Here is a 20,473-nt window from a genome sequence, read left to right as displayed (position 1 = left end):
GAAGCCCTACATAGCATTCTTGAAGAGACAAAATTCTAGTAATGGAGAGTATTAGTGATTTTCAGGAGTTAAAGATGGTAAGGGAGAGGTAAGTGGTTGTGACTGTAAAGGGGTAGCAAGAGGGAAATCTTTGTGGTGACGGAATAGTATGTACCTTGAATCTATTCATGATAAAATGACACAATTGAACCAATGTCAACTTCTGGTTTATCTACTGTACTACATCGCTATGTAACCTTTGGGGTAAACTAGGTAAAGGGCATGGGATTTCTCTGTACTGTCTTTGCAGCTTCCTATGAATAATATGTATTATTTCAAGATAAAAATTTTAAAAAGTCGGTTGAATAGCTCAATCACACCTCAATCTACTTTAAATTAAGAATGGTGAAACAATATCCACAAAAGGGCTTTTGATTATAATTTAGTTTTTCCAAATAGAAATCTAACTTAAGTTGTTAAATTCTTCTCTGCCCACACCTACTCTAAAGTATGCACTTTAGGTAAGTATGCACTTAAGCTGGCTGAGTTGTCGCTCTAATCACATACACCTCACAAATTTGGATGAGAACATTCTGATTTTAAATGTCCGATGCTTCACATCAGTGAGCGAGGCAAGAGAAAGCAAATAATGTCAATGAAAGAGTATTATATATTTTGCTTAGTCATGTCAAGAATGGACTAAAACAATAAATAATTCCGTTTCCAAGATATATAACCATATGAAAGTTATTAGGGTGGTCTCATCCTTAACTAGGATGACTAGCCATCCAGCTTAAAGGCTATTGATTACCATATTTTAGGCAATCTCTGTCTTGATTTTTAAAAACTACTTAGCATGGAAAAATATTAAGACTTCAGAGATTCTGCTATGGCAATGAGAAAAGCAGTCAAACTGAGTTTCCAGGGGCAGCAGTGCTAACTGTGGCATCCAGCAGTGCAATCATAGCAGCAGCAGGTCCGCAGAGTTCTGTGTCAGGACTTTTGGCTGCTGCCCATTCTCCCTTATTCCTCCTAATTTTCCAAGCTTGGTTCTTAACCTTCCTAGCTATTGAAAACTATCCATTATCCTTTCATTCAATTTTTTATGCTCTAATCAACCACACCCTGTTTCTGTTGTCTGAAACTAAGAACCTTACAAAGTACTTCAATTTGTCCAGGTGATTTCAATGTATAGTCAGCGTTGAGAAGCTCTGATTTAAGGCAATGGTACTGAAATTGTGGTCCACATTCTATCTAGTCACCTAGAGCTTTTAAAATGCACATTATGAGCTCCACTTACTGAATCAGACTCTCTAGATGGAAGGCACACAAATGTACATTTTAGCCACCCTAGTGATTCTTATGCGCAGTAAAGTTGAAAAACATCAAATTAAGGCCTTTGGTAAAGGCAATGAAAATAAAATCTTACTATAAACAGCTGATACAAATAAGTTGTTAAAGAACATTCATTTTGGACAAGTATCACTAGAAACAGAATTGAAACAAATTAAGTCACCACAAATCTGAATGTTAAAAACAAATTAGCAAGAAAGGGAGAAGACTATTTTGAAATTAGGTAACAAATTAATTAGTAACAGAAAAACAAAAAAGATAAGTTCTCACTAAAACAATTTCCAAAGGCAAAACTTACCTTCCCTCCAGCTTGACCCCGTACTGCAAAACAAAATAACGTCGATTCTTCTGCATTTCCTTCCATCTTAAACTGTGCGAAGCTAGCCGCATGTCCTTCAATGGGCTGAGACACTTTCCTATCTACAGAATATAACTGCATAGCTCCTACCACACGATTTTGCTACAAAAGATCAAGCAGAATAAAGTTTGGGGACCCAATAACTCCCAGATTCAACAACTACTGAAATAACTAGAATGCCTTACAAGAATTTACAATTCCTTGTTAGTCTCTCAATGTAGATTTGATACCTCTTAATTTAAAATTTAGCTGCAAACACTCTCTTATTAAAGCGTTAACATGAATGTTTAAAATGTGCCTCATATACAACCATCTCTTTACACTATCTTTAAAAAAAGAAAGATATAGGAGTACTCATTTTGCAGTAAATATCCACAATAAATTCCAAATCATTCATACAGGAACTCATTATCCACTCAACCTGCAAATAAGACCTAAAAACACCTTGGTAAGAGTACTCTGAACTGTATGTTAGTATAAAAGCATTAAGCCAGCAACCTCTATTTCCTAAAAACAAAAAAAAGGAAGGAAAAAAAAACAGTCTTCCAAAATAAATCAGATTTGCAAAGACAACCTAATTTCAAAATAAACTGCATTCTGAGCCCATTAATTCTCTAAACCTTTTCTTTATTAAAAACTAGAAAAATGTTACCTGTGCAGATATGCCAGTCAGAAGTAACCACTTTTGCTTTGCATCAGTACGATAATTGATAATCTGGCACCCTGCAAGGCTAGAATGACGATCAAACATTTTCACCGGCTGAGACTCTCCTTCCATACTCCAATGATAAACTGCATTGTCCGTAACAAGAGCAACCGTATTCAAAGAGATCCATTTCCAGAAGGTGACATCATCGGTCATGGTATGGGCCTTCATTTTACTTTTCATTTCAATGTTAAATATCTGAAGGGTTTTCCCAGCTAAAAACAAAATTAAGAATTATGAATCACTAAGAAAGCAAAGTTCAGGATAAATTAATATCTAGCTAGACTAGACTCTCTCTGCAGCAAAATCTGTAACCGCCAAACAAAATGGTTCTATCATGAGACTAATAACCAACTACAGAAGTCACACTGACAGACTAGCAACCACTGAAGAGATAGCTGAAACTGGGTAGTCTACACCTAACTGTGACGCAAAAACTCTATCACCTCTAATCAAGACATTTTAAACAGACAGTATGACTTCCAGAGAATTCTAAATCTCAACTAATGAGTCTAAAGAACAGCTCACTTAACAATGGAAAACAAGTTGTAATCTTCATGCTTAATTAAGAATGCTTACCCATAAAGTGAGTTAGTGGTAGGTACACAGAACAAAGCAAATCTGATTCAAGCACATGGGGAAAATGTCTACTTTTTAAAAGGCAGCCTTCCCCGCCCCACCCCCACCCCCCCACCATTCAACTAAATCTCGTGGAAACTTCTCTTTGGAAGAGGATATACTTCAACTCTACCTTGTACCACTAGCACATAAGAGAAGTGCATGCTACGTTTAGTTGGTTTAAGATACAAAGGGAAGGTAGGGGTGCTGGAGAAAAGGAGAGGGAGACAAAGGAGGACAGTTTCAGATGTTAATATACTAGAGCTAAGAACAAAATTCAAGCTTCATCCAATTAAGACAGCAAACATTTAGTAAAAGAAGGATGAAATTTGCCTTGAATGTTAACAGTTCACTGAGTCAGATGCAAAGGCTTGTACTTATAATTTGAAATCCATCACAGTCCGAAAAGTGATTTGGTTTAAATGACTAGAGGTCAAAAGCCCACGGCTGACACTAGGCTATCTAATTCAGATTAGTCCTTGGAGACTAAGGAAAACTCCATTACTGAGCCATAGAGAATCTGGCTCCTGAAGAACAAAAATTATAAGATAGTATGGAGGTGAGAGTGGGGGTCGAGAGAGGGATGGGACGGGACACAAAACATACAGCTTTGTACCACGACCCTTCCTAATTACTACATGGGTAAAAGCTTCTTCCATAAAACGAAGAATGTTATTCCCATCCCACACAATATGTAAACCACAACCAGACTTGAACAATTGTGAGAGTTATAGTCCTGTTTATAAAAAGAAACCAAGGGATTTGAAACTGGATTCAGAGGGAAGTAGTATTTGGGAATGACGTACTTTCCTCTGCTGTCTTCCCCAACCCCTAGTTAATTATACATTTTATTCTTTACATGAAAGGGGTTGGTGGGGTGGTTTCGGGAGGAGGGCAGGGATGACAGCTTAACTCTGTAATGTAGACATACAGGCACAAATCATTTCAATTTATTCTTTTTATAGAACAGGACAATAACTAATACAATCTAATTTAAGATAACTCACCATCTGCACACATAAGAAAGCATTAAGAAATGTGATAAAATAACAATAACATTAAAAATAGCAAAGAATTTTGAGAAAATTAAAACGATGGCCTTTTAATAGAGGTGTGAGAGCTGCTAAGCAGTTGAATTTAAATTCTTTAAGGAGGCTGAAGGGAGCTTAATACCTTAAAGTATAATATGTATTGTTTAATGGAAGCAAATAATAGATCACTGCCACAAAGCAAGTATCCCAGGTAAAAGCTGGACCATCTTTCCTTGAGATGAGATCAACTCCTATCTTGGATATGTAATGGAGACTTATTTGTTTGAATATGCTTGCCCCCCGACCCTCAGCCAACCAATTTAATCTCCAACCAGAGTTACTACTAAATACAAAGTATAAATCATGTGGGAAAAAAATGTATTTAAAAGTCTATTTAAATACTTCAGCACCTCTAACAAGTCACCCACAAATTTATCAAGAAATTACTAGGAATCTGAACTCTTCCTCCTACAACCGAGAAGAAAAACGACAAAGCAAAAAATAGGCAATTAAATGTGCCTTTCAGATTCAGCCAGTTTGTTACCTAGCCCTCTTAAAAACCCGTTTTAAACGGTCAATTTCACTCAGTCTATAGTTCAAAGGCAAAAAATTAACATAGACTCCCAGAGAGTATGAGGTTCTCTGAACTCTGTTTAGATTGACAGGCTGTACAGTTCCCTGTTGTGACAATTAAAAAGTTAGTCTGAATAAACTCTAACACCGTTGATTCCAAAAATTTAATACCCACCTATACACACACACACTTTTAAAAATGAGTGTAAATTCAAGCCATTTTTAGAACTTGATAATCTAAATGAAACACAAGCCTGAAGCATAAAAAAGGCACAGCATGAAGAGCAAGTTTATCATCACAACAAACTTCTGCAATGTTTAGGTGCTAATATTAGTAAAGTACATTTTATTCCAGAATATGAATCACTAATTTCTTATGTCTTCTGTATATGGAGTTATGTTTTCAGTACAATCTTATCACACTGTAGGTATAAAATTTAAATTCATTTAATCTAAAACTTAAAATTTTCCAAGTAGATCTTATGCGTAGAAAGTAAGACATCTCACAGAAATATGCCTAGTAAGTCATGAAAGTAGTTAAAAATCAAATACAGTAACAGCTTTAACTTTGCAGATCTATTTAACCAAATTTAATCAATATACTAAAAAAATAGATCCTAATTATTGTATTTGAATAAATTATACATGGAAAAGAGTTTTAAGAAAAAAAACCCACGATCTTTTTATACCTTTTAGTGCAATTACTTTGCTGGCTGGATTCATGATGGCGCTGTCTGCTGAAATTGGTCTTCGAATTGGATTACTTGGGTCATTCATATCAATAATTACCACCTGGGCCTGCTCTCCTACTTTCTCTCTAATGCAGATGAATTTGTCTGACTCCATAGTCAGGGTACTGAAGCCGATGTTTGCTGGGTTTATACCCAGGTTTTGGAGCTGAGGGAAAAAAACAAAAAATATTAATAAATCATATTACAAAGCGAATTAGAAAGACTTGATATTCATGTATTGTTATCATTACAAATCCTCACTTAACCATTATTGCTTCAAGGTCAACAGTGACAACTCCATTGATTCAAGTGAGGCAATTACTATAATGGACCTTCTCTCTTCCAACAAATATGGCATTCAATTGTTTTGTTATAACCTTGTAGTTGTAACTTGAGATGTATAACCCTCTGTTTACAACTAAGAGGCAGAATAAATAGATATAAAGATAAAGGAAAGAGCTACATCTGAGAGCTAGCCTTTATGGGTTAAGGGACCTGAGGTAATCAATGCTTCTTGGTTTAAGATCTTTGAACTACTGCATCTGTCCTCTCTAATCCCCTTTAGCAATTAGTAGTTACTTGTTCATATGCATGGGACCTCAGGAATCTGAAAATTAAATTACAGCATAAAATGAGAGATTTAAAAATTTCACAGGGTTCTTGGTCTAAAGGAACTTGGATTAGCCAGAGCAGACAAACAATACTTTGCAAAAAGTGCCAAAACCAAGATAGGAAAAAGAGATCCTGTCAAAGGAGGCCTACAGGCAAGGGAATGAACGTGAACGCTCAACAGAAGGAAGAACAAATGCTAAGGCCTAGAGATACACAAGTGTGGTCTGCTAAGGGAACTGTAAGTACTTTTGTAACATTGGGAACATAGAATGAAAGGCTTTCAGAGTAGAGAATTAAGGTTATAAACACAAGCAAGGGCTAGACTGATAAGCTAAATGTACCCCAGTAAGAATTCTGAATTTATTCTATAGGTAAAGGAAGCTACTTAAGGATTTTAACAAGGAAAATAATGGAATCAGATTTGCTTTGTGTACTCAGAAGCTATTAAAGTATTTGCTAAGCGAATATATAGGACCTAAAGACAGCAGGTCTTTGAAAACTAGTTAAGTGTATTAAGAACAAAAGGCACTTGTTAAAAGAAGACTTCTACCAGAGTGGGTCATTTCTCTGAGTGACTAAATGTAGTATAATAGACTAAGTACCACTCAAAGGCTATTGGAAGGCTTTCTTAGCTTTGACCAGCCTAGGGTTTTTTGTTTTTTTCCTTTCCTCCAATAGATAACAAATTCACATAGAACAAAATCAAACAAAAATTTTAAAGCGCAGGAAGCAAAAAAAAAAATCAAGTCTTCCTCCTGCCTTTGTTCCCCAGATAGCCTATTTCCCTTCCCAGAGACCATCACTGTCACTACTCTCTTGTGGACTGGCTGAGCCAAATTAAATGTATTTAACTTAAATTCTTTTGTCAAACTCTTCTGCCAATAGTGCTTAACTATAACCAGACCAGGATCTCAAAAAGATATAACATAAGATTAAGAGACTACATTTTACTTTCACTTCCCTCTTATACCTCAATGACTGCAGGCACAACCAATTATGAAGTATAGTTACAGTAACTTAAGTCACTGAATACCAGGGCAAGGAGGCAAGCAATTGTCTAACTATTACCACAAACATGGTAATAAAGTAGAAGATTAACTAGTTGTACAAGCTCAAGTATCTGCTGCAGTGCAAGGCAAATACACAAGCTGTGAGATATGTAACTTATATATGAGTTTGGTTACAACAAAACTTTATGAATTATTAATTTTAATTTCTTCCTAACTTTAACTTTTAGTGACTTTTAGTTTCAGAACTAATGGAGGAAGATAAATATAAGTGGTCCTCAACAATATATGAAGACACTGTGTGTGGGCTTAAAGGAAGCCTTGTACAAACCAAATTGTTCGTCTAGTTTCACGTGAGGTGGGTACATTCGTTTTTCTGAGTAGACCAGTCCTCAGACTCTTAAGCTTAATTGATAGTTACCTTTCCAATAATTAAAAAAATATTCCAGTAGATCCTAGAGCTCCCAGAACTATATATGTAAAAGCAACAAGTTATCTTCTAGACTACTCTGTAAAATAAGAATTCTATGCTTCTAAGTCACTACCAAGCATTCACCTAAGGCGATTTTGAGTCCCAACTGTCACAGCTTAAATCCTACAATGTCTGAGAAAGTAAAAACAAATAGTGTTAGTCAAACAGTAAAATTAAAAGTAAAACAAGGATGCAGACCACAAACACTACTAATTGAACCCATAAATGATTCTAATAGATTCCTTTTCACCCCTCCACATAAGAGGCAGGTACAAGACAACTGTAAGAGAAGAAAACACTATTAGAAAAGGCAGCAAAGAGGAGGAAAAAAGGTAAGTCAAGAAATATGTGTTTCTTATTCCCAGCTAGATCTCCAGATAAATGCAGCAAGAAAGGCACATGTTGTCAAAATTCAGCACTGACCTTCAGCCTCAGAGCTGTTTTATTTGCAGAAAAGGCAAAGATCTGGTTCAAAGCGGGTGGGGTTCCTGTACTCCTCACAATTTAGGTGATCCTTATTTTCTTTTCTCATTAAACACATTCTACCAAGAAAGCTATGCATATATATATTTTTAGTCTTCTCTATCAAGAATGTACTCCATGTGAAACAAACATACACCCTTTATTTAAAAAACAAAATTAAACAAGAGGTAGATGGCAAATTCTCACCAATCCACATATTTAGACATTTTAAGGAGCCTACTTAAGTAATGCCCATTTATACAACTAAATAGGAAACTTCTCCTTCCTAAAAAGCCTATCCCAGTTGTTAGGATAAGTGACAGAACTTCAAGTGACCTATTCCTATCAGTTAACAGAAAGTTACATTTGCTCCCTTCTCTTCAAATAATGTCAGTAAGAATTTTTCCTTACTGGTGATACTTTTCAGTGAGAATGCCCAGAACGCTCACCAATTCTTCCCATATTTTCCTAGGATATGTTCAAAAGGAAAACATCCCAGAACAGTCATAGGACAGGTCACCATCATTAATCACAATTCTGGGTTAGGTGCACTCTTAAAATAGGATCATATAAAAGGATCATAAAAGGATCATATAAAATAGGATCATAAAACAGGATCATTATCACACATACTAGATAACTGTGTCTAGCAATATTCATACAGATTAAAACTTTAAAATACAACATAGGGAATTCCCTGGTGGTCCAGAGGTTAGGACTCCGTACTTCCACTGATGGAGGCCCGGGTTTGATCCCTGGTCAGGGAACTAGGATCCCGCAAGCCACTCAGCGCAGACAAAAAAAGCCAAAAAACACCGTAATGTTTTTAAACAGATTTCATTTTCAAAACAGCACATACTAGCCATAAGATATTCTAGTCAATCATAAAGGTCTGATGGTGTATGAGCTATCTACCACAGAAACTGAATTACAGACTGTAGAAGAAACCACTAATAAATTCAGAGACCGTATAAGCATCTCCAAACTTGCAGCTATTTACAGAAAATATACAACAATATCAGAATTCTGGCCACATTTTTTATCCTCTCAATTGGCAAAGTGTTGCTACTGTTGAAGATGGGGACATTCTATTTTGAGATATACTTGGAAGTTTCTATAATAAAGTGTTTTTTTTTAAACTTCAAAGAACTTTTACTTTGCTGTTATAAAATAAGAATATGGAGTCAATAAACTTAGGCCCAAGAAAAGGGATTACTTTTTTTGAATAGTTATTACATGTACATGGCAAATAATTCATACTATACAAAAGGGTATATACACTATGAAAAGTCACCCACTCCACGTTTCCAGTAATACCTCTCTCCCCCTAGCAATTAGAGATACTTTTCCATCTTGGATATCCTATGCACACATGAAAGTATGTATTTCCATTCTCCCTTTAAAAAAAAACACTAATGGCACATGCACAAAACTGCTCCCCCTTTAAAGAAAGCCACCCAAACTGTGTAATTTGTTTAGTTTCCAGGCTAGATTTTGGACACTGGTCTGTAAGTGGCAATACTGTAGGACTTGACACGTAAGTCTAGTTCAGATTCCAAAAAATAAGTTCAGTTGTCCATCCCTCAGTATCCACTGGGGATTGGTTTCAGGACCCCTCGCAGATACCAAAAATCCACAGATGCTGGAAAGTCCTTCATATGGATGGGAAACCACAGATATGGAGGGGAGGGCTGACTGTAAATATTAATAGATTTACTGTTAATCAGCACACCCAAAACTCTGGAGTGCCCTGGAATTACATTTTACAAACGATAAAAAAATGATTCCTTTTCCCTCTGCTCCCCTCCTCACCCCAATTTGGATTAACATGCCAAGAGAAAAAAGTGAGACACTGCATTCTTAGTTTTGAAGTGAAAAATAGTGTTTCAGATTCCCCATAACCTAGAGAACACAGAGGGTTTCTTCATTCAAGTAGACAATTACTGTACAAATGTATAACTCTGATTATAAACTACAAGTGCTATCCAGAATTAGTTCTGTGGATTCCTCATAAGAGCCAAAATGTCTGGGTTTAGCCCTAGTTTTGCCACATAAATGATCATGGGCAAATCAATTATCTCTGTATATCCATTTCCTCACCTGAAACATGTGAGATGATAGTACATATCCCACAATTGTGAGGATTTAATGTGAAGTGCTTTCAGAGCAGTGCCTTACACATAATAAAACTTCAATAGATACTATTAGTACATATAACACATCAGTACTTAGGCCAGCTCAAGGTAAGCTTTTTTTGTATTTGCATTTTATCTGCTTAATACAGCTGTCCTAGAAGTTGGCTGAAATTCTGGGTGTGTATTTCTTTTGATTACTGATAAAAGATTACTGGTCTCTGGGTGCTTAACTTATTAGACACTGAATTTTTGTTTGTTTTTTCTTTCAAGAAAAGGAAATTACTTTTTAAAATTTCCAATTCTGCTCTTTAATTTGCCTAACTAAATTTAGGTAGAGGGACTTCCTTGGCGGTCCAGTAGTTAAGACTTCACCTTCCAATGCAGGGCATGCAGGTTCAATTTCCGGTCGGGGAGCTAAGATCCCACATGCCTCACAGCCAAAAACACCAAAGCATAAAACAGAAGCAGGGGCTAACCTGGTGGCACAGTGGTTAAGAATCCGCCTGCCAATGCAGGAGACATGGGTTCGAGCCCTGGTCCAGGAAGATCCCACATGCCACAGAGCAACTAAGCCTGTGCACCACAACTACTAAGCCTGAGCTCTAGAGCCCGCAAGCCACAACTACTGGAGCCCGCGTGCCTTGAGCCCGTGCTCCCAACAAGAGAAGCCACCAAAATGAGAAGACCGCGCACCGCAACGAAGAGTAGCCCCGGCTCGCTGCAACTAGAGAAAGCCTGCGTGCAGCAACGAAGACCCAATGCAGCCAAAAATAAAATAAAATAAATAAATTTATATTAAAAAAGCAATATTGTAACAAATTCAATAAAGACTTAAAAAAAATTTTTTTAAATAAAGTTAGGTAGAGATCAGAATCTTCAAAATCACATAACATGGAATCATGTAACATATTCATGCTAAGTAACCCTATTTTATTTCAATTCTTATTTTTAGGGGCACTATGGAACAGTATTGCTAAGGCTTTCTAACAAACTTGGCAAATATGTCTCCTACACCTTCGTTTACGGAGCAAGCCGGGAAAGCTAATGCAAACAAAAGGCATAAGGTCAGTATCATAAAAAATTCTTTACTGTAAAGAGCTCAAGGCTAAGAAATAGAAGGTGAAATGGAAAGCAGGCTCAGCGTTTCTCCCCTTAGTGTGCAGAAGAGTTGAAACTACCTGGTTCAGAGACATACACTGCCTCTTTCTCTCCCTTCTACCAAACCTTTCCAAAACCAAAATTTCCCAACTTTTCCTAATCTGCCCATGCCCCACAATTTCAGATCCATTTATCCAACTAAACCTTAAGCTCCTCAAATAAAAGAACTTTCTTAAAGAATGAAAGCCTCTCCCATCTCTTCTTTTCAATATGCCTAAAATTCTGGAGGCCTAAATATTCTTACACAGAAGGACAACATTCCTTTACTATATGTATACTGCTAATTACTTTTCAGGACAATTATAGATTAAAAGAGATTTATGAAACCCAGGAGTCCAACACTAATATAATAAATATAAAAGGAAAAGTTGTTTCTTGGAGAAGAAAGCTAACTTAAAAATGGTGAAAGACAGCAGAAACTAACACAACATTGTACAGCAACTATACCCTAATTTTTTAAAAAAATGGTGAAAGATCAATGGAATTCTTTAAAAGTCAGTATTTTGCAGTCAACACAATAATTGATTTGGGCAAGGATCATCAATGGATATTAAATTAATGGATGAAATTTTGAGGAGTAACACATATTTACAAAGTCTCAAAATATCTCCCGGGCTTCCCTGGTGGCGCAGTGGTTGAGGGTCCTCTTGCCGATGCAGGGGACACGGGTTCGTGCCCCTGTCCGGGAAGATCCCACATGCCGCGGAGCAGCTGGGCCCGTGAGCCATGGTCGCTGAGCCTGCGCGTCCAGAGCCTGTGCTCCGCAACGGGAGAGGCCACAACAGTGAGAGGCCCGCGTACCGCAAAAAAAAAAAAAAAAAAAAATCTACGTCTTGAAATACAAATAGAGTTCCAGACTAAAAACAACTAAAGAAACTGGACAACTCAATGCAATTCATGATCATGAGTTTTCTTTTGATATAAAGAACATTATTGGAACTGATGAAATCTGAATAAAGCCCGAGATAACAGTATTCTGTTAAAGTCAATTTCTTCACCTCGATTACTGCAGTATGGCTATAGAAGACCATTTTGTTATTCTTATTAAATACACACTAGGACTTCCGTGGTGGCGCAGTGGTTGAGAGTCCGCCTGCCGATGCAGGGGACACGGGTTCGTGCCCCGGTCCGGGAAGATCCCACATGCCGCGGAGCGGCTGGGCCTGTGAGCCATGGCCGCTGAGCCTGTGCGTCCGGAGCCTGTGCTCCGCAACGGGAGAGGCCACAACAGTGAGAGGCCCGCGTACCGCAAAAAAAAACAAAAAAAAAACAAAAAACCCCCCACTAAAGTATGCAGTGGCAAAGAGACATCACATCAGCAAACTACTTTCAAACAGTTCAGTAAAAAATGTACGTAGAGAGGTTAAAGAGGATAAGTCAAATGTAAAAAATGATAAGAACTGACACATCTGGGTAAAGTGTACAAAGAATCTTTGTACCATTCTTCAAACTTTTCCGTAAATCTCAAACTCTGTATGAATAAAACGTTTCTTACAAGAAACTTAAGAGTCGCAACTGAAAGCAACATGTAGATCTTGCTTGGATCCTGCTTTAAAGAAACCAAATAACATTTGGGGCCAATCTGAATTCGGACTGGTTTTTAGATACTGAGGAACTGTTAACTATTAGGATGCTATAATGATATCGTGATTGTAAGAAAATGTCCTTATCTTCTAAAGATGCATGCTGGAATATTTATAAAATGTCACAACAGCCTGAATTTTAAAAAATGTTTAATTAAAACAAAAAAGCAAATACAGCAAAATATTATTAAAAATCTAGATGATTGGGTATATGCTCTTCCCAGTATTATAAAACCTTGCAATTTTTTTTTTTAAGTTTTAAAAGAGGGATGAATCTCTGCTCTTATAGGTTACAGAACTTGAAAATTACATTGCAATTTTAGGGATTAGACTTTTATTAGGCAATTTACCTATAGGGCAGGAAGGAAGAACACAACTTCAAAAGGTAAAGATGAAAATCAAACCATTCAAAGAGTGACATAATTCCAGAGAAAGAGTTTATGCTCTGTAAAGGAGCTGTATAATGTCTGCCCTATCAGAACTGAGAGGTTTGCTACACTGTCCAGTATGGCAGCCACTGGTCCATGCAGCTATTTAATTTTGTTCAGTAAATAAAATTTAAAATTCAGTTCCTCATTCACATCAATCTCATTTCAAGTACTCAACTATCACATGTGACTACTGTATTGGAAGACACAGAATACAGAACATTTCCATCATTGCACAGTTCTACTGGAGAGCACTGTTTTCAGAAGTTTTTCTTGGGAATCCGACAAGGAGAAAGGGAGAACTTCTTTTACATTAAACTCTGGTAAAATATAAAGGATAGTTGGCAAAGAAACACTTTCATCTTATATAAGGATTTCTGACAAGGGGAAGCAGGGAAAACTAGAACTTTCAGGTTTCAAAGTCCAGATATCTGTGGGAGGCTTTGGGGAAAAAAAATCTACAAAGTTCAATGGTAGCACAAGAAAGAGCCCAAGGAACAGCACACCTAAGTCTCGGTGCCTCTTTCAAGAAGTCACTAAACATTCAAATAGCTAAGGCCCAAGTTATAAGGGACTGAGAAGTACTGAGAAGGTACAGATAATAATAAGATGTAATTCCTTCAGAGAACATGAGAAAAGAAAGGCCCATCTCTGTGCCTGAGAAACTACCACTGCCTCAGTTTCTAAGATGCTCATCAATATCATAAAGCTTCTGGGTAAAGAGTATACAACGGTAAGATGAATCCCCAATTTCAACAATGTTAACTGTGAAAGAGATTGTATTAAAATTAAATCTGGTAAAAAAAATTGTTTTAACTTCAGCAGTATTAGATTCAGAAATCTAAGTTACATACTCATCAGTTTTTAATGCTTTAAGCTTTGTTTTTTCTTGTCTTGGTTTTGAAACTGTACTCGATTTAATTGTACATGTGACAAACAGAAAAGAGAAAGTGTCCATCCCTGTTTGAGGGGGAGCAAGGCATGCCTAGGTGCTGCACAAAAGGTTTTAAGTGATTTAACATACAGCAAGCACTTAGAACACAGTGGGGGCACATAAGCACTCTATTTTAGGGATTTCTATCCTTTTACAGTTATTTAGCTCTGGGACTATGGTATCATGACAACTATTCTAAAACAGGTTGGGTCTGATGTCATGCTACTAACATTACATAGTCAAATCCAGGGAAACCCAACTTGCTTTTTTCAAAATTCTTGTTACTAAAGACAGCTAGCAAAGCCTTCTTATATCAAGGAATCAGGAAACCCACTGATGGTGAGTCAGCATCTTAGTAGACTACATTAGTGATCAAACTATGAAAATATTGTTAAAGGAACTGAATGGACTCTCTCTCTCTATCTATATATATATATATGTATATATTTAATCCAATAGTATACATGTATTAAAAAGGGTAGAGGGACTTCCCTGGTGGTCCAGTGGTTGGGACTCCAAGCTTCCACTGCGGGGGGTGCGGGTTCGATCCATGGTCGGGGAACTAGGATCCCGCAGGCTACATTGTGCAGCCAAAAGTTAAAATAATAAAATAAAAAGGGTAGAAAATTCTGGCATATGACAATTCAACCAAGGAAAACCAGACTACTTTTTCAATGCCCAATTCTCTGACTGGCTAAAGATGATACTCTCCATCAGCACAACGTCTGTCTCAGCAATCAATCACAGTTGTGTCTGTGCCTACAAATATCACATAATTAAAGGAGTAGTAAGTTTGCTTTGAGCTTACTAATTTCAACCAGCGCTTATTACATGTGATCAGATAGGAACACTCATTGGAAATAGACTTCTTTATAAGCACACCCGGTAAGTATGCTTCCTAATGAATGACTAGTAGACTCAGAACAGAACTCATTTACCAGCTGAAAATCAAAATACATTAAAATTTGTGTTTATGGGGCTTCCCTGGTGGTGCAGTGGTTGAGAGTCCACCTGCCGATGCAGGGGACACGGGTTCGTGCCCCGGTCCGGGAAGATTCCACATGCCGTGGAGCGGCTGGACGCGTGAGCCATGGCCGCTGAGCCTGCGCGTCCGGAGCCTGTGCTCCGCAACGGGAGAGGCCACAGCAGTGGGAGGCCCGCGTAACGCAAAAAAAAAAAAAAAGAAAGAAAATTTGTGTTTATGACAGCATTATTAAGGATTATGTTTCACAATTAGTGCTTGGCTTTACACTTTCCAGTTCCTTCCTCGTTTCATCTGAATTGTTAGAATGTAAAGGAAGCATGTACAGCTACTGTATTTCAGACAAGGACATTTTGTGCTGTGCTCTATGTATAATCCTATTTCAGTTACCTTTTCTGTAAATGAATCTTGTATCTTGACAAAGACTTAAGTGTTACTGCTATAGAGTTAAGAGGTCAACAATTTTCGAGTCCTGCTGATACTTGGATGTCACCCAATACAGATATTTTTAGGTGCTTGAAGATGTGGTTAACTTCCTATCCCAAGGATTTCACTCAGCATAACTTCCTTTAAAAGTTCCAAAACATCCTCTACCTTCACTAATATTAATCACAGTGAAGAAAATGCTGACAACAGTAACTTCATTGAGCCCTTCCAGGAAACTAGCAGAATGTCAAATAAAAACTGCAGTTTCTGTCTTCTACAGGAAATAAATAAAAATGCTGAAAGTGCAGCATTCCTTTAATTCTTTCATCAACAGTATACCAGCCATTGTTTTCTATGTGCTCCACACATTTTAAGCAACAAATAAAAATGCCCTTGTGGACCCCACACTTAAACATATAGATTTATTTCTACTCCATGTTAGTGTTTGAGGCAATCATTCTCAGGAGAATTTTTTTTTTTTTTTTTTTTTTTTTTTTGCGGTACGCGGGCCTCTCACTGTTGTGGCCTCTCCCGTTGCGGAGCACAGGCTCCGGACGCACAGGCTCAGCGGCCATGGCTCACAGGCCCAGCCGCTCCGCGGCATGTAGGATCTTCCCGGACCGGGGCATGAACCCGTGTCCTCTGCATCGGCAGGTGGACTCTCAACCACTGCACCACCAGGGAAGCCCAGGAGAATTTTTTTACTCTGGTCACTCCATATTGTTAAGTAATACATTCAGGAAGGAACCACAGTTGGAGACAGGAACTATAAGACTACTAGCTTTGGTAAACTATCAAGAGACTCAAAGAATCTTTCCTACTTGTAGCCAACTACTAACTGGAAAATTAAAAAACCTTTAAATGTAACTCGTTCTTTAAAAATAATAATCCAATAATTTGATGAAATATCACATATCAATTCTGACCAAGCTGCAGGGAAATACAGGGAAGTTTTTACACCTCAAACCTTGCAGATAGGTATGACTCCCCAAGGTTATGCCCTTTCCTGTATAAATGCCATTCAGCTGGCACATAACAACTGAATGCTACCCAAGCTATGACTGGTTATGGAAATGCAATCTAAAGCAGGACACACGATTTAAGGGAGGGCAGAGCTACAAAGATTGGGAGAGAACACATGGAAGTAAAAAACACCAAATAGGGTATTCATTTTCCCAAGTAGACTATTCCCTGGTCATCCAAAAAAGCTTTTGATAGCTGCTGGAGAGAATGTGGAAATATTGCAACTCTCATATACTGCTGATGGGGATGTAAAGTGGTGTAGCTGCTGTGAAAAAGTTGGGCAGTCCCTCAAAAAGTTAAAATATAGAGTTACCATATGACCCAACAATTCCACTCCTCGGTATATATCCAAAAGAACTAAAAATATGTATTCAAACACAAACCTGTAATGTTCGCAGCAGCACTGTTCACAATACCCAACAGGTGGAAAGAATCCAAATGTTCATGGATCAATGAAAGGACAAATAAAATGTGGTATATCCATTCAATGGAGTATTACTCAGCCATAAATGAATAAAGTACTGATACATACTACATGGATAAACCTCAAACAGTATGCTTAGTGAAGGAAATTAGACAACAAAAGGTCACACATTGTATGATTCCATTTATAGGAATAGATAAATTCATAGAGACAGAAAGCATATTAGTGGTTGCTGGGGGATGGGAGGAGGGAGGAAGGAGACTGCTTAATGGATATGAAGTTTCCTTTTGGGGTAATGAAATGTTTTAGAACTAGATACAGGTGATGGTTGCAAAACACTGAACTTACTAAATACCACTATATTGTTCACTTTAAAATGGTTAATTTTAATTTTAGATGTGCTTAATATATAATTCATGTAGTCATTTGACAGTTTATATAGACATTTAAAATTATAAAATAATTAACTCGGAAATGTTTTTCTACTGTTCATATTTCAGAAACCATTTTAAACTCTTCATGTGCATTTTTTACATCAGTGTCTTCGTTAGCAGTGGAAAGTCATCTGCATTCCATCAAAGTGCTTTTTAAAAATTCATTATGGTACCATCATGGGAAATTTATAACATGCCTCAAATTTCTATTTCTGTATTAGGAGAGGTGTTTTTACACTTGTTTTTGGATTACAGTCTCCAGAAACACCTCCCTAATGGACTGGTTTATGAGTGAAATTTAAAATGTTTGCTTACAACATCCAACAGTTGTAATTGTGAAGCCATACAGAGAGGAATAATTATTAGGTGTGTTAAATTTACCTCTTACCAATCCAGCTGATTTCAAGTCCATGGTAGCCTTCCCTGAACAGTGTTGTAGTATTCAATTCAAACAGAAGCAACTGTAAAGGACTCAGTAATACAGACACTTGGTAAGACTTTTAATATAAGGAAACTTTTTCCTGCGGAATATTTTATGGTTAAAAAAAGACACCTGCCTTAGATTTGCATAGTTCAATAGGAAAGAATGTAAAGTACTGTAGAGAGTTGGGAAAGAGATGGATTTTGTAAACCATGTTCTCCCTATAGGTTTATTTCCCTAATTATTAATCCTCAAATAATGAGATCTACCCAAAGTTAGTTTTTTGCCAAGCTGAACATATGTAGATAGTCTTTGGCTTCCCTCTGTCCACTTTAGTGGTTTTTAAGTCCTCTTTCTCAGATGAGCAGCTGGTCAGAAATAGACGAAGGCAACTCTCAACCCAATTCTCATTTTTCATCTACCACGATTCCCAGTTTCAACAGACGGGGGTCATTAAACACTGCAATCACCTTCCCTACTTCAGAAATGGACTGGATGTAGAAAATGAGAAGAAGAGAGTCTGGTGTAACTCTAAGATCTTGTCTTCAATAACTGGATAAATGGGTAATTTTTTCCTTGAGCATAGCATATATGTTCAACTCAACTGGATAAAGAGAGACTCCCCTCCAGCATAGGGGCTAAGGATTAATATCTGTATGGGCTAAGTATCATGATATAAATACAACCACATACTATAGGCTAACTTTACAACTGCCAGAAAGTATTGTTTTAAATATAATAAAAGAGGAAGTTGAGAAAAGCTAAAAAGATAAGAGCTCGGATTAAACATGTGAAACATTTTCCACAACGGTATATTGCAGAATTTAAATTTTTTAACGTGACCATATGGTTTTAATGGACCCAGTTCCTATTCTTTCAAAAATAAGCTTTAGAATCTGCCGTACTTCAGGGGACTTCCCTGGTGGTCCAGCAGTTAAGACTCCGCGCTTCCAGTGCAGGGGGCACAGGTTCGATCCTGGTTAGGGAACTAAGATCCCGCATGCTGCATGCCGCAGCCAAATAAATAAATAATAAAATCTGCTGTACTTCAGAACTTAAAGAAAAGTCCTTACTTACCCAATGATTCAGAAAAGGAAGTACCAGTATTACTGGCAGTTCTGTCTCCAAAGCACAATCCTACAAATGTGTAACCATATTCCCCTCTACGGTTATGCTATTCAAACTGAGGAAGCATGTTCTACTCCCACTTTTCCCATCCTCCCTCCCCAAGCATAAGTCTTCCTTGAGTTCTATTCACGTTTTACATTAGAATAAACACAAAAACATAAATAATACAGTAAAATAGAAAGCAGAAGTTTCCTGCTTTCACAAGTGGCTTCAGGCTGGAACATATTCACTCTCTTGTCACTAAGGAAAAGTCTAAGAGAAATTTGAGAAGTTTAGCCTTATGACAGGGATATAGATAATCTTGGTTATTACAAGTTAACCTGATTCCAATCATTCTGCACAATTTTTTAGTGGGAACGTGGATAAAGCCCTTTAAAAAACATCATCTCAATAACCGTTTAAGGCATAGAAAATCCAGGTGTTGGTTCACTGGCCCCTAATTTTCTCATAAAAACTACTGACCTAAAAACATACTAGTAGAATGTATACATCAAAGAACACCACAGCATACATACAAATTATACAGATCATTCACCAAATGAGGCAATGTGCCACAATGAAAGAAGAGCAAATATTACCACCCACTCACTAGCTGTGTGACTCTACAGGTTAACTGCTATGAACTTCAGTTTCCCCATCTGCAAAATAAGGCTAACCCTACCTACCTGAAGGGATGTTCTTGCCAATCAAATGAGATCGTGAACATAAAAGATTTAGCAGAGGTCTTGGCACACAGTAGGTGCTCAAATAGCTATAATGGTCAATTTATTCTGATCTTGTAGATTTCAGGACAATTAGGATTTGATGAATAGTTATTCCCTCTGAACTAGGATAAACTATCATAAATTATGTAAACTATCTTAAATTATGTCTCTCATAACACAAAAGAAGGGACACAAAAATCTGAGTCTGACAGATGGGTTTTGCATAATACATTCAGATCCAAGCCTCCTGCCACCCCCTGAGTTAAGAGCATTAGCCTCAGGCACTTGGCCAAGTAACGGTGGGGGAAAAAAAGAAAAGATACCCAAGAACTGGAAACTTTGCTACGGCTTAGAATTTGATTTTATGAAATAGCTTTAGCATGGCTATGTAAATAAATTTTAAAAAACAGCCTTGTTCTAATATGAAGGACTAAAATATCAGCTATGAACTCACTTCCTATCTAAGTGAGAACATACACTTCTGCACTACCATCTTATAGGACATATAAATACTAACAAAGGCCTGACTGGCATTCCAGGTGGGTAATTTATCAGATGTGGTTTATCAGGAGTCTGACCAAGGAACACTAATTAAAGATGTACCAACGGCACATGTGAGCACTCACGGGCTATTATAAAAGATTAATTAAAATTTTTTCTTCCTTTTGAGCAGTTTCAGAGCAGAATCAATTTTGTGTCACATGAATATTTGTATTAAATCCTGCACAATATCAAACATTCAGTAACATCCATGGTTACAATTATGTGTGGACAGCCTCTGCCAACTAATC

The 20,473-nt window shown here is 37.3% G+C and overlaps 1 protein-coding gene across 5 annotated transcripts in view; it reads right to left on the bottom strand.

Annotated features, from left to right (window-relative positions):
• Positions 1–20,473, bottom strand: part of CLTC (clathrin heavy chain) — a 65,981-nt gene that overhangs the window by 40,675 nt on the left and 4,833 nt on the right. For all 5 annotated transcript variants that reach the window (XM_067714520.1, XM_067714521.1, XM_067714522.1 and 2 more), the window contains exons 2-4: positions 5,308–5,515; positions 2,343–2,611; positions 1,631–1,792 (exon numbers count right to left, since the gene is read on the bottom strand). In XM_067714520.1, the coding sequence (XP_067570621.1) occupies positions 1,631–1,792; positions 2,343–2,611; positions 5,308–5,515 (639 nt within the window). The remainder of the gene's footprint in view (positions 1–1,630; positions 1,793–2,342; positions 2,612–5,307; positions 5,516–20,473) is intronic.

This window comes from Pseudorca crassidens, chromosome 19 (genome assembly GCF_039906515.1).
Source record: "Pseudorca crassidens isolate mPseCra1 chromosome 19, mPseCra1.hap1, whole genome shotgun sequence".
Taxonomy (NCBI): domain Eukaryota; kingdom Metazoa; phylum Chordata; class Mammalia; order Artiodactyla; family Delphinidae; genus Pseudorca; species Pseudorca crassidens.
Note: the sequence above shows the minus strand (reverse complement) of the source record. Positions and strands in the feature narration are given on the sequence as shown.